Source organism: Hemiscyllium ocellatum, chromosome 5 (genome assembly GCF_020745735.1).
Source record: "Hemiscyllium ocellatum isolate sHemOce1 chromosome 5, sHemOce1.pat.X.cur, whole genome shotgun sequence".
Taxonomy (NCBI): Eukaryota; Metazoa; Chordata; class Chondrichthyes; order Orectolobiformes; family Hemiscylliidae; genus Hemiscyllium; species Hemiscyllium ocellatum.
Window position 1 is genome coordinate 17,475,280 of NC_083405.1, and position 13,582 is coordinate 17,488,861.

Consider the following 13,582-nt stretch of genomic DNA (forward strand, 5'->3'; position numbering starts at 1 on the left):
AAGATCCCAGGCTCTAGGCCTCAATCCAAGGCAGCTTCTCTCTAGCACAGGAGTTCTTATTACAACAGTCTTCAACTCACTGAGGGGAAATGCAGGCCAACTGGCTTCCAGAGGCAGCTACGACAGAGAATCCCAGGCTTGCGTCCCTCTGGGCAGGCTACAGCATCAGAGGCTCCAAAATCTAGGCCTCAATAAAGATTGTGAATAAAGATTTGTGCACCGCTGTCTTTCGCTGTGCCTTACACCTCCACATGCACAGCATGGATGCTGGGGAAAATGCAAGCACTACCACAGTTAGGCAGTAGTTTGGGGGTAAAACAAAAAAAAGACTGCCCTTGACAGCAAAAACCATCACCACTATCCTTCGTCTCCTATCTTAAAGCCAATTTTGTGTCCAAATAGCTAGTTCTCCCTGAATTCCATGTAATCTATCATTGCTAACCATTCTACCATGCAAAACCTTGTCAAACACCTTTCTGAAGTCCCTAAAGAAAGCATCCACTGCTCTGCCTTAATCAACCTTCTTTGTCACTTCTTCAATAAACTCAATCAAGTTCATGAGACACGATTTCCCATGCATGAAGCCATGTTGACTATCCCTAATCAGTTCTTGCCTATCCAAATACATATAAATCCTGTCCCTCAGAATCCCCTCCAACAATTTATCCACTGCTGATGTCAGGCTCACCAGTCCATATTTCCCTGTCTTTTCCTTACCACCTCTCTTAAATAATGGGACGATATTAGCCACCCTCCAGTCTTCTGGCACCTCACCCATGCCTATTAATGATACAAATATCTCAGCAAGTGGCCCAGCAATCACATCTCTAGCTTTGCACAAAGTTCCGGAATACCGCTGATCAGGTCCTGGGGATTTATCCACCTTTATACATTTTAAGATGTCCAGCATCTTCTCCCCTGTTAAATGCTCTCTTTGCAAGCTATCACTATTTATTTCTCCAAGCTTCTATATCTTTCTCCACAGTAAATACTGATGCAAAGTACTCATTTAGTACTCACACATCTCAAGCAGTTCCACACATTGACAGCTTTACTGATCTTTAAGGTGTCCTATTCTCTCCCCAGTTACTGCCTTGTCCTCAATGTATTTGTAGAATCTCTTTGGATTCTCCTTAATCCTATTTGACAAAGATATCTCTTGTCTCTTTTCTGCCCTTCTGACTTTGCTCTTGAATATACTCCAACTACTCTCCAGGGATTCACTTGTTCCCACCTGTCCATATCAGACATAAGCCTCCTTTTTTTTGATCAGAGCCTCAATTTCTCTAGTCATCCAGCGTTCCCTACACCTACCAGCCTTGCACTTCACCCCAACAGGAACATACTGTCTTTGGATTTCCATTATCTCATTTTTGAAGGCCTCCCACATTCCAACCATCCCATTACCTATGAATAGCTTGTCTCATTCAACTTTTGAAAATTCTTGCCTAAGGCCATCAAAATTAGTCATAGTCCAATTTAGAATTTTAACTTTTGGATCACATTTATCCTTTTCTGCAATTATTTTAAAATTAATAGAATTATGATCACTGGTCCCAAAGTACTTCCCCATGATTCCTCATTCATTTGCCCTGTCTTACTTCCCAAGGAAAGGTCAAGCTTTGCTCCTTCTCTAGTAGGTATATCCACATACTGAATCAGAAAATTTTCTTCTACACGCTTAATAAATACCTGTCCATCTAAGCCCTTAACACGATGGCAGTCCCAGTCTATGTTTGGAAAGTTAAAATCCCTTACATTACAATCCTATCTTTCTTACAGATATCTAAGATCTCCCTACAAATCTGCTTCTCAATTTCCCACAGACTATTGGGGGAGTCTATAGTACAATGCTAATAAGATGATAATCTCTTCCTTATTTTTCAGTTCCACTCAAATAACTTCACTGGATATACTCCCAGGAATATCCTCCCTAAGTACAGCCAAAATTTTATCCTGAACCAAAAAGAGAGCAACAGAGAGATATCACTGAGGAGCATTCTGAGAGAAGTCGGCTCAGTCACTATGATCGTGGAAAAGCCCAGTGTCAAGAAATGGTAAGCCCCAAATATTATGTTACTGGTGGATAGATCCCCAGGGCCCAATATATCTATCCAAATTATTGAGACAGGCAAGAGAGGAGATTACTCTACTCAGGGGAGGTGTTGTTAGTACTCGACTCTTCTTGTACCTCCAACCAAGATCTTTGTATCCTCATCAGCCACTGAAGTGGTCCCAAAAGACTGGCGAGTAGCTAATGTTGTTCCTCTGTTCAAGAAGGGAAATAGGGATAATCCAGGAAACTGTAGACCGGTGAGTCTCAGAGCAGTGGTTGGGAAGCTTTGGAGAGAATTCTTAGGGATAGGATTTACGCACATTTGGAAAAGCACGGCCTACTTAGGGACAGTCAGCATGGCTTTGTGCAGGGCAGGTCATGTCTTACTAACTTGATTGAATTTTTCAAGGAGGTGACAAAGGTGATCAATGAAGGTAAAGCAATGGACGTTGTCTACATAGATTTTAGTAAGGCCTTCGACAAGGTCACTCCTGGTAAATTCACCCAGAAGATTAAGATGCTGACTTGGCCATGTGGAATTGGGATTTCACAAGGCAGCAGGCAGTGGTGGAAAGGTGTTTGTCAGACTGGAAGATTGTGGCTATTGGTGTTCCACAGAGATCCATACTGGAACCTCTGCTGTTTGTGATACATAGATGTGACTTGGATTAAAACGTATGTGGGTGTGTTAGTAAGTTTGCAGATGACACAAAGATCAGTGGAGTTGGTCAAAGTATACAGTGGGATACTGATGAGTTGCATTTGTGGGTGGACAAATGGCAGATGGACTAGGCGAAAGTGAGGACGGCAGATGCTGGAGATCAAAGTCAAGATTAAAGCGAGGAAGCTTTTGCCCGAAATGTCGATTTTCCTGCTCCTCAGATGCTGCCTGACCTGCTGTGCTTTTTCAGCACCACTCTAAAAATGGCAGATGGAGTTTAATCCAGGAAAGTGTGCACTTTGGGAGGTCAAATGTTAAGGAAAAGCCGGCAGGACCACTGATGTACCGAGGGATCTTGGGGTTCAAGTCCATAGCTCCCTGAAAGTGACCACGCTTGTAGATAGGGTGGTGAAGAGGACATACAACTTGCTTGCCATTATTGATCGGAGCATTGAGTGCAAAAGTCAGGATGTCATGTTGTAGTTTTGTAAGACTTTGGTTAGGCCGTGCTTTTCCAAATGTGCGTATTGTGTTTAATTCTGGCTGCCACATTACTAGAAGGATATGGAGGCTTTGGAAAGGGTGCAGGAGAGGTTTACCAGGTTGCTGCCTGGATAAGAGGGCATGGAATGATAAGGGGAGGCTAGAAAAACTCACATTATTTTCTCTGGAGTGTTGAAGGCTGAGGGGGAACTAGACAGAACTTTATAAAATTATGAGATGCATCGATAGGATTGACAGTCAGAATTATTTTCCCAGAGTTGAAATATCTAAATAGGAGGGGGCATGAATTTAAGGTGAGAGGATATAAGTTCATAGGAGTTATGAGGGGCAGGTTTCGTTTGACAGAGAGGGCTAGGAGTCTGGAATACGCTGCCAGGGCAGTGCTAGGGGAGGCATTCATGATAGGGGCTTTTAGAAAAGCATATGAATATACAAGGAATGGAGGCATATGGGCCAAGGGCAGGCAGAAGGGTTTAGTTTAGTTTGGCATCATGTTTGATACAACATCGAACTGAAGGGCTTGTTCCTGTGCTGTACTGTTCAATGTTCTCTATGTTCTAAAAATGCCACTGCTGTCCTCTCATGCCTTCCCCTTCCTATCCTTCCTTTAGCATCTACACTGTGGAACATTTAGCTGCCAGTCCGCCCTTTCCTGAGCGACTTTTCTGTAATAGCTATGATAATCTAGTCCTATGTTCCCAACCATGCCCTGAGTTCATCTGTCTTATTTTTCAGGCCTCTTGCATTGAAGTAAATGCATTTTAATTCACAAGTCTTACCTCACTCTGCCTTGTCTGTGCCTGCTTTGATTATTTTACTTACTCCTCTAACCAACTATAGCAGCCTCAGACTTTCCTCACTGTCTCTTTGGTCCCACCATCATCTCCCCCCTTACCAGTTTAAAGCCTCGCAAGTAGCACCAACAAAGGGTATTGGTCCCCTTTCAATTCAGCTGTAACCCAATCTCCTTATACAGGTCATTTCTACCCCAGAAGCGATTCCAACAATCCAAAAATGCGAATCGCTGACCCCTCATCAGTTCCTCAGCCATGCATTCATCTGCTCCATCCTCCTATTCCTCCTCTCACTAGCATGTGTCACTGGGAGTAATCTAGATGTTACTACCTTCCAGAACCTACCTTTTACCATCCTGCCTAACTTCCTATATTCTCTCCTCAGAACCGCGTCCATTTCTCTTCCAATGTTGTTAATACAACATGTACAAAGACCACCTGCTAGTCACTCTCCCCTTTGAGAATATTCTTTGCCCTCTCTGAGACAGCTTTGACCCTAGTACCAGGGTGGCAAGGCACCATTCGGACATCTCACTGTCAGCTGCAGAAATGTCCATTTATACCCCCCCGATAAGGCAGTCCCCTATCACAATCGATCACTTGGAACTGACATACCCTTCATTGCAGCAGAACCAGTCTCCACACCAGAAATCCTGCTGTCAGTGCTGATTCTCCTGAGAGTCCATTGCCCCCTTCATTTTTCAAAACAGCATAGTTGTCTGAGATGGTGATAGCCACAGGAGAGTCCTGTGTTACCTTCCTACCTTTCTTAGAGGTAAGCCAGCTACCTGACTGTATCTGCGGGTTTCTACTTTCTTGAAACTGCCATCCATCAGACCGCCTGCTCCTATAAATTCCTCATTGCCCCTAACTGCCATGTGATTTAATAGGATTTGCAACCAAACATACTTTCTGCAGACATAATCATCAGGAACATTGAAATTCTCCCTAACCTCCTACATCCAAAAGGAAGAGTACTTCACTCTATTAAAGGCCACCTTTGCCTCTTAAACAATCTACAGACCCAGTCTTACTATTGTAAAAACCCCAATCTATCAAAGAGTTAATCAAGATTAGATTAGATTACTTACAGTATGGAAACAGGCCCTTCGGCCCAACAAGTCCACACCGACCCGCCGAAGCGCAACCCACCCATACCCCTACATTTACCCCTTACCTAACACTACGGGCAATTTAGCATGGCCAATTCACCTGACCCGCACATCTTTGGACTGTGGGAGGAAACCGGAGCACCCGGAGGAAACCCACACAGACACGGGGAGAATGTGCAAACTCCACACAGTCAGTTGCCTGAGGCGGGAATTGAACCCAGGTCCCTGGCGCTGTGAGGCAGCAGTGCTAACCACTGTGCCACCGTGCCGCCCCAAAAAGAGACAGATCTCAGTAAAACAAAAGATCTCATCCTACTCTCTATGATAGTTTACAAAAAAAAATTAAGAATTCTAAATTTTACAAGACATAAACCAAACACTTAGCTGATAGACCTCTGCAATCCTGACATTCCCAGCTGTGAGCAGTTCTGATAATGATACTTTTGAAAGGTCAGCTATGAAATCTCTCTGTTCATTTTTCTTGGACCTAACATTTCCACAGATGCTTGTAATTTCACACAGTCAGCTTTGAAAGTTCACTGTTGTTTTTTTTTGAAAATTTTTTTTGTTGAACTCTAGACCCATTCTCTGACCTCCTTGTGTGGTTTCTCCATACACACCTTGTTATGCTCAGCAAGATAATGACAAGTTGGAAAGCAATGCCAAGGATGGTGCTCTGGTGTTAGATTAGTATTGCACACTAAATTGCATCAGAACCACTTTTTTCTGAGTGCCCTCTGTGGTTATTAGATCCTCAAACCAAGATGCTGCCCAGTGCACTCTTTGTTGGAACATGCATACACATTTTGAAGTTAATTTTCCACAAGAAAGGCAGGTAGCACATAAAAATAGCCATGCAGCCCCAATTTCTCCCCATAGTGAGTAAGATGCCACCTTGTGCATTTGTAGGTCTCTCAATGAAATACTGTTGTTATGATACTTGAGGGGCAACAGAGCACTGAGCAGCAATAACACATTTTGCATAGTATACTGTACATGTGGATGCCGGAAGCCTTTGAGATATTTTAATAGCAGTGGTGCTTCTAAGTTCCTCATTGCCCTTACCATAAGTTCCACATCAAGGCCTCAGATAAGAAAAGAAAATGTGGTTACTTCACGAATCTGTCTCCTGGCAAGAAGCTTTTCCAAATAGTATTGTATATTTTGGTCAGACATTGTCTACAATCTTCTAAGTGGTCAGAATGTGATTAAGTTTTCAAAGGTCAGAAATCCCTACTGAAAGCCTATCTGAATAAAAAGCACATGGGAAATGAAAACAGTGTGATTTTGGCAGCACGTAAGACCATGAGAGCATAAGAAATAGGAGTGGAAATAAGGCCATTCGGCCCATTGAATCCATTCAATCATGGGCTGATGGCCATTTCAACACCACTTACCCGCACTCTTCCCGTATCCCTTAATTCCTTGCAAGAAAGATGACGTTTCAACTGTTGAAATTTTGGGCAAGTCCTTTTCCTTTACCAAAGAGTACCTGTTGTTCTAATACCGGCTCACTGAATATTTTCAGCAGACAAATGCGTGACTATTTTCTCATATAGTTCAATTACATAATTCTACATTTGTTTTGCTTTTTAGGTCAAAAGCGGGCTGCAGACCCTCTGGTACCACTGCTAGGTTTGCTTTCATTACATTCATAAATAAAAATGACAACAAATTGCAGTTAAATTCCTTCACAGGGGAGTTGTCAAACAAAATTTGATATCAATGTTCCAAAGCAGACATTGCGGGAATAGTTCCAGGGTTGAGGGACTTTGGTTATGCAGCTAGAATGGAGAACAATGCTGCATTCCTAACAGAAGAGAAGCTTGGAAAAAGATTTGACAGCGGTGTTCAAATTCATGAGAAGTCCAAATAGAGTAGACAGGGTGAAATATTTCCCATTGGTGGAAGTGTCACGAATGTCAATTTAAAGTGACTGGATAAATAGGCAATGGCAAAATGAGAATGCGTGCTCTTACTCAGTGAGGCATTTGTAATATATTGCCTCAGAGTGGAGTTGAAACAATTGAATAAATACCAGAACAGGGAACATCTTCAGGGCTACAGGGAAAAGACTAGTAGATCTGCTCTAGATGAGAGATGGTATTACATGAAGGCTGAATACCCTTTTTCTGTGTATAACTATTCTATGAAACTATGATTTTGTGATTTGGACAATAAACAAAAACCTCATCAAAGAGTTAAGTTTTAAGGAGCATCATAAAGAAACAAAGAGAGAGAAAAGGAGTGGAAAGCTTTTGGAAGGAAATTCTGGAATTCTGGCATGACAGGGTGGGTCAGTGGTTAGCGCTGCTGCCTCAAGGTGGATCCAGGTTTGATTCCCACCTCGGGCGACTGTCTGTGTGGAGTTTGCACATTCGCCCCGTGTCTGTGTAGGTTTGTTCTGGTTTCCTCCCACAACCTGAAGATGTGCAGGTTAGGTGAATTGGTCATGCTAAATTGCCTAGAGTGTTATGTGTATTAGTCAGGAGTAAATATAAGGGAGTGGATCTGGGTGGGTTACTCTTTGGAGCGTCAGTGTGGACTTGTTGGGCCAAAGGGTCTGTTTCCATATTGTAGGGAATCTAATCTTAGTATTTTGGCAGGGGAAGGCACAACAGCCAATGGTCAAGTGATTGATATTTGAGATGTTCAACTGGGTAGAATTGGAGGAGCCCATATAACGACACTGTGGCACAGTGGTTAGCACTGCTGCCTCATAGGACCAAAGACCTGGGTTCAATTCCCGCCTCGGGCAACTGTCTGTGTGGAGTTTGCACATTCTCCCTGTGTCTGTGTGAGTTTCTCCGGGTGCTCCAGTTTCCTCCCACAGTCCAAAGATGTGCAGGTTAGGTGAATTGGCCATGCTAAATTGCCCGTAGTGTTAGATGAAGGGGTAAATGTAGGGGAATGGGTCTGGGTGGGTTGCTCTTCGGAAGGTCGGTAGGGATTTGTTGGGCCGAAGGGCCTGTTTCCACACTGTAAATAATCTAATCTAATCATAATGTGGAGATTTGCAGGGCTAGATGAAATAACAGAGGAAAAACAGGTGATTACAGACATAGAAATAATTTCAAGTTAGAAATACAATCTATTTGTTTCATTAACCATCAAAATATAACAGTTGAACACACTCACTGCGCTGTCAAGTCCCAGTGTCAGAAGCATGATGAAAAAGATGACTGACCAAACTGATGAACCAGGAAGAGTGGCAATTGCTTCTGGGTAAATGATGAAGACCAATCCAGCTTCTGCAAATATAAATAACTTTTCACTTACAAGAGCTTGTGATAAATATCTATATTGAGAAGTATTAAAACTGTTGCATGGGTACTAGCTGGTACAGGACCTGGCATGGTAATCTTTTATTTGAGGAATTTGATTTGAAATTTCACCAAGAAAAACAGGATGAAATCTTTCTCTGACAGATGGATGCAAACCAATGTAAGATAACTTACAGTAGTTAGAAGCGAATTCTGGTTAAGCATGTACACAGTTACTTCTCCTTTCACATTAATTTGCTGTCCTCATGAGACCAACTTTGTTGCCTCCCTGAGTGAGATGGTTACTACAGGAAATTGGAAGTATCATACTGATACATTTGGAGTTGGTTTTCTGAAATTAGTATCAAATATATTTTGACAGATATCATGAGAAATTAAATTTGTTGTATGGTCTGGGACATTGGGTTTTCTGGGAATTCTGGAAAGGATCACATTGCACTCCTGGAGAGGGACTGCCTGATTTCTCTCTATCCATGTAAGTGGGAAGAAAATTGAACAGGTTCCTTTACAAGTCTGATCTGAACTGCCTGATTCTCCAGTGTTCACAGTGCCCAGGTTATTCAGTGTTGAATATTGTCTGTGCTTAATATAATATACTAATTCTTTATGAACAGATTCCTAATTTTGTTACATGCAAAAATCGATGGAATCTCTCTCTTTGTCCCACTAAGGTAAAAGAAGCTTCCTTCTCTTTTTAGGGCTGAGGAGTGGTTGATGGTGACTGATGAATTCAGCACAAACAAATTAGGAAAAGCATATTTTTGACGCTCAGTTATTTTGACACTCAGCAAACTTCAGGATAGTCTTCCTCATATTTTCAGGTTGGTTTCCACATCTTTTCCTGTCACACTGAACAACACTGGCACCAGACTTCTCTTTGATTGTTTCCAGTGCTGCTTTGTGAAGGAGTAAAGTTCAAAATGAAAGAAATGAGTACCAGAGTGAGTTTGACTATAAACCTAAATTAGACTATAGACCCCTAAAAGCACCAAATTTGTGTCAGCGTTTTCTGAATGTTGCAATTAACAGAAGCACACGTAAAGATTTTTTTTTATCCCACATCATGCATGTAGCTATTCTGTACATAAGTTCTCAGTGTCATAGCAAGCAATCAGTAGTTCATCACTGACAGTGCTGGAGCTCCAGCGACAAAATAATTTTAAAAATACTAAAAAACCTGGTGGAGATAAATAGCTGATGGATCAGCTTATAATCATTTAACTTTGACACTCTGTTCATATCAATGTTCAGTTTCAGATTCCTCTGTGGAGGAGTACACTGGCTGTCACTGTCTTGACTCACACCTGATGCTACTGTAACCCAGTGCAGATGTGTAATCCATGATGGCAATTTTTTAAAAAATCTAAATATATTAATTTAATATAAAACTAAGTCAGCAAATGGGAAAATGGTGTGTAATAATTCTGATGTTCCTAGATTACAGTTCCTTAAAACAAACATTGGTGGATCTAATCACCCATAAATTGTGACTTGGAGATGCCGGTGTTGGACTGGGGTGGACAAAATTAAAAATCACACAACACCAGGTTATAGTCCAACAGGTTTAATTGGAAGCACACTAGCTTTCGGAGCGACTCTCCTTCATCAGGTGGTAGTGGCCAACTGTGACCTTATCCTAAGTCATTTCATAAATAGATTTTTGCAGATTAACCTTATTGGATATTTCAACTGCAAAGGGAGGCGATGTTCTTCACTGCTGACCCATGCACTTTTTTTGCACACAGTTATTTAAATGAAGGGACAGAGTGGGCTAAACCAGCTCTGTGGCCTCACCTCCAGTGGCCACATCCTCCAGAGCCACTCCATGTCGCTTTGAAATATAACCCAAGAAAGAGAAGACAACAAAACCCGAGAAGAAGCTTGTCACGGAGTTGACAGAACTGGCAACGATTGCATCCCTAAAAAATAAAAGGGACGGTCAGGCACAATTTGAATTTTAGGAGGGATGGAAGAAATTCAAGGTCCTTTATGATGTGGAACACTTAATTGGCAGTGGTGGTGGGAAAGACACATTCTCCTGATATGTTTAAAAATTTACAGACAATGGAAGTACCTCTGTGGAACATGCCCATCAGGGCAAACAATACATCGTTTTGTCAGAAGGCTATATATAAAAAAGAACAAGCGGGTTGGATCCCATTCCTACACCTAGAGAAGATTTAGAGTCATAGTGTCATAGAGATGTACAGCATGGAAACAGACCCTTCAGTCCAACCCGTCCATGCCGACCAGATATCCCAACCCAATCTAGTCCCACCTGCCAGCACCTGGCCCATATCGCTCCAAACCCTTCCTATTCATCTACCCATCCAAATACCTCTTAAATATTGCAATTGTACCAGCCTACACCACATCCTCTGGCAGCTCATTCCATACACGTACCACCCTCTGCGTGAAAAAGTTGCCCCTTAGGTCTCTTTTATGTCTTTCCCCTCTCACCCTAAACCTATGCCCTCTAGTTCTGGACTCCCCAACCCCAGGGAAAAGATTTTGTCTATTTATCCTATCCATGCCCCTCATAATTTTGTAAACATCTATAAGGTCTCCCCTCAATCTCTGATGCTCCAGGGAAAACAGCCCCAGCCTGTTCAGCCTGTCCCTGTAGCTCAAATTCTCCAACCCTGGCAACATCCTTGTAAATCTTTTCTGAACCCTTTCAAGTTTCACAACATCTTTCCGATTGGAAGGAGACCAGAATTGCACGTAATATTCCAACAGTGGCCTAACCAATTTCCTGTACAGCCGCAACATGACCTCCCAACGCCTGTACTCAATACACTGACCAATAAAGGAAAGCATACCAAACGCCTTCTTCACTATCCTATCTACCTGCGACTCCATTTTCAAGGAGCTATGAACCTGCATTCCAAGGTCTCTTTGTTCAGCAACACTCACTAGGACTTTACCATTAAGTGTATAAGTCCTGCTAAGATCTGCTTTCCCAAAATACAGCACCTCGCATTTATCTGAATTAAACTCCATCTGCCACTTCTCATTGGACCATCTGATCAAGATCCTGTTGTAATCTGAGGTAACCCTCTTTGCTGTCCACTACACCTCCAACTTTGGTGTCACCTGCAAACTTACTAACTATACCTCTTATGCTCGCATCCAAATCATTTATGTAAATGACAAAAAGTAGAGGGCCCAGCACTGATCCTTGTGGCACTCCACTGGTCACAGGCCTCCAGTCTGAAAAACAACCCTCCACCACCACCCTCTGTCTTCTACCTTTGAACCAGTTCTGTATCCAAATGGCTAGTTCTCCCTGTATTCCATGAGATCTAACCTTTCTTTACTGATTTGTAACTATTTCAAAAAGTGACAGATTGATATCAGAATGAAGAATTAAATCAAATTCATTCTAATTGCCACAAAAAAATATCAATTTCAAAATGCTAATGTGCAAACTAGATGGCCATCCCTTTCTCCTCCCTTCCAAGCCACTGCCAATGAAAACCAAATAACAGTACTAAAGTAGTGCATGTGTTATTGAAATATTCAAAACATAAATAAAATGACCACAGCTACTGTGTTAATTCACATTGAGCATCACTTCCTTTTATAGGGCAAAGTTGTCTGAGGTCTTGCCCACAGCAAAGGCATAATTCAGTTAGATATGCTTGAAAGATGGCTGGTGGAGTTTAAAACGTTACCACATGAAAGAGCAGAGCCTACATAGCCCCTATGCAAGATGTTCCAAGTGCATTCGAAGTCAACATTGGATTTAACAATTTTGAACATAATAATCTCCATTAAAATGAATGCCTTGAGCTTCTTCATTACTAGGTTAACTGCAGCATGATGACAATAAAAAACTTGGGTGTACTAATTGCATTGTCCTTTATAGGATCCAGTCTTACTTGACTATGACAGTAAGTCTTTGTAACGGTCATGATACATCAGAAGTTTCTTTATTATCTTGCTATTGGATTCTGTTAACACACATATTTTAAAATGCCCAAGAATGTTGTGTTCTTCCAATAAAGTTTCAGTGTTGCCATTGTGGGTGGTGCTGTGAGTGCAACACATTGCGACTCTTTCATGTAACTGTGGCTCTCCATGATATTACATGACTCCCAAATCAATCTGTTTATGCTAACTTCCTCAGCAATTCCAAATATTTGAGTGGGTGCCAATTTACTGGATTTGCTGGATTGCAATGGATAACTGGCAAAGGTTAATGAAGTATTTATTAATTTGTCCATGGGGTCAGCCGTCCAACCTTCTATTAAAAATATTTTCTGACCTCCACTCTCTTTTATGATCAAATGGTGCTGTAGCTCCAGCTCTCACCGTGTTCCCCCACTCCCTCTAATCCCCTCCCTTCAGCTTCTCCTGATTTCCTCTCCTTTTGGGTTAACTGCTGCATAAACACTTCCACCCAAAGGTATAATTTGTAACCTCAGCCATTGACCAACAGCCAAATTTCACTCTCCACTGTTGTCAGACATGTTGCCATGACTTCAGGCCTCACTTATCGAATGCCCATCAATCTCCAGCCCAATCCATCCAAAACACACAAATAGCAGCAACTGGCATTTTGCTGTTTTAAAGTGCTTATCTAATTGGAATTGCACTTTAAGTGGTTCAAACCATTAGCTTATTTTCCTCGGCTAAGATAGGAAAGAGGATGTTTGCTTGTCAAAGTCTCAGGAACTGATGGGCAGACCAGCTAAAGAGGCAAGTGAAGACCGTTAAGCCATTTTAGGTAAGCAGCAATGGGACTTAGACCAAACGAGAGGAGACAGCAGACATATGAATACAATAACATAAGATGCATTTTCTGGGATGCAGGGAAAATTTACAGTATTAGTGCTTTAGGATGGCAAAAAGTACAGCAGTAGAGTCAGAAGGTGAAAGACAGACAGACCAAGACACAGAGGAGTACCTTCAAAACATAAATATTATTTTCAAATTTTACAAAACAGTGAATTTCCTAATTCACTATTAAAAATTGTTAGAAGTTCTACCATGTTATCCAATACCTTGAATATATGCTAAATGGTATGCAACAGTAATAAAACAAAATGAGCTGTTTTGAGCAGGTGGGCCTGAACAGGGGAATTGCCAACAACTCTAATCTAGGGCAAGATCAATATGCAGAAGCAACCAAATAAACATTCTCCTCCTCCTTTCAAAATCTGTGT

General features: G+C 41.8%; 1 protein-coding gene across 1 annotated transcript in view; it reads right to left on the reverse strand.

Annotated features, from left to right (window-relative positions):
* The window catches only part of slc6a3 (solute carrier family 6 member 3), a 124,715-nt gene that overhangs the window by 49,064 nt on the left and 62,069 nt on the right, over positions 1–13,582 (reverse strand). Inside the window, exons 7-8 of the mRNA XM_060825323.1 lie at positions 10,206–10,330; positions 8,266–8,378 (exon numbers count right to left, since the gene is read on the reverse strand). Coding sequence (XP_060681306.1) covers positions 8,266–8,378; positions 10,206–10,330 — 238 coding nt within the window. The remainder of the gene's footprint in view (positions 1–8,265; positions 8,379–10,205; positions 10,331–13,582) is intronic.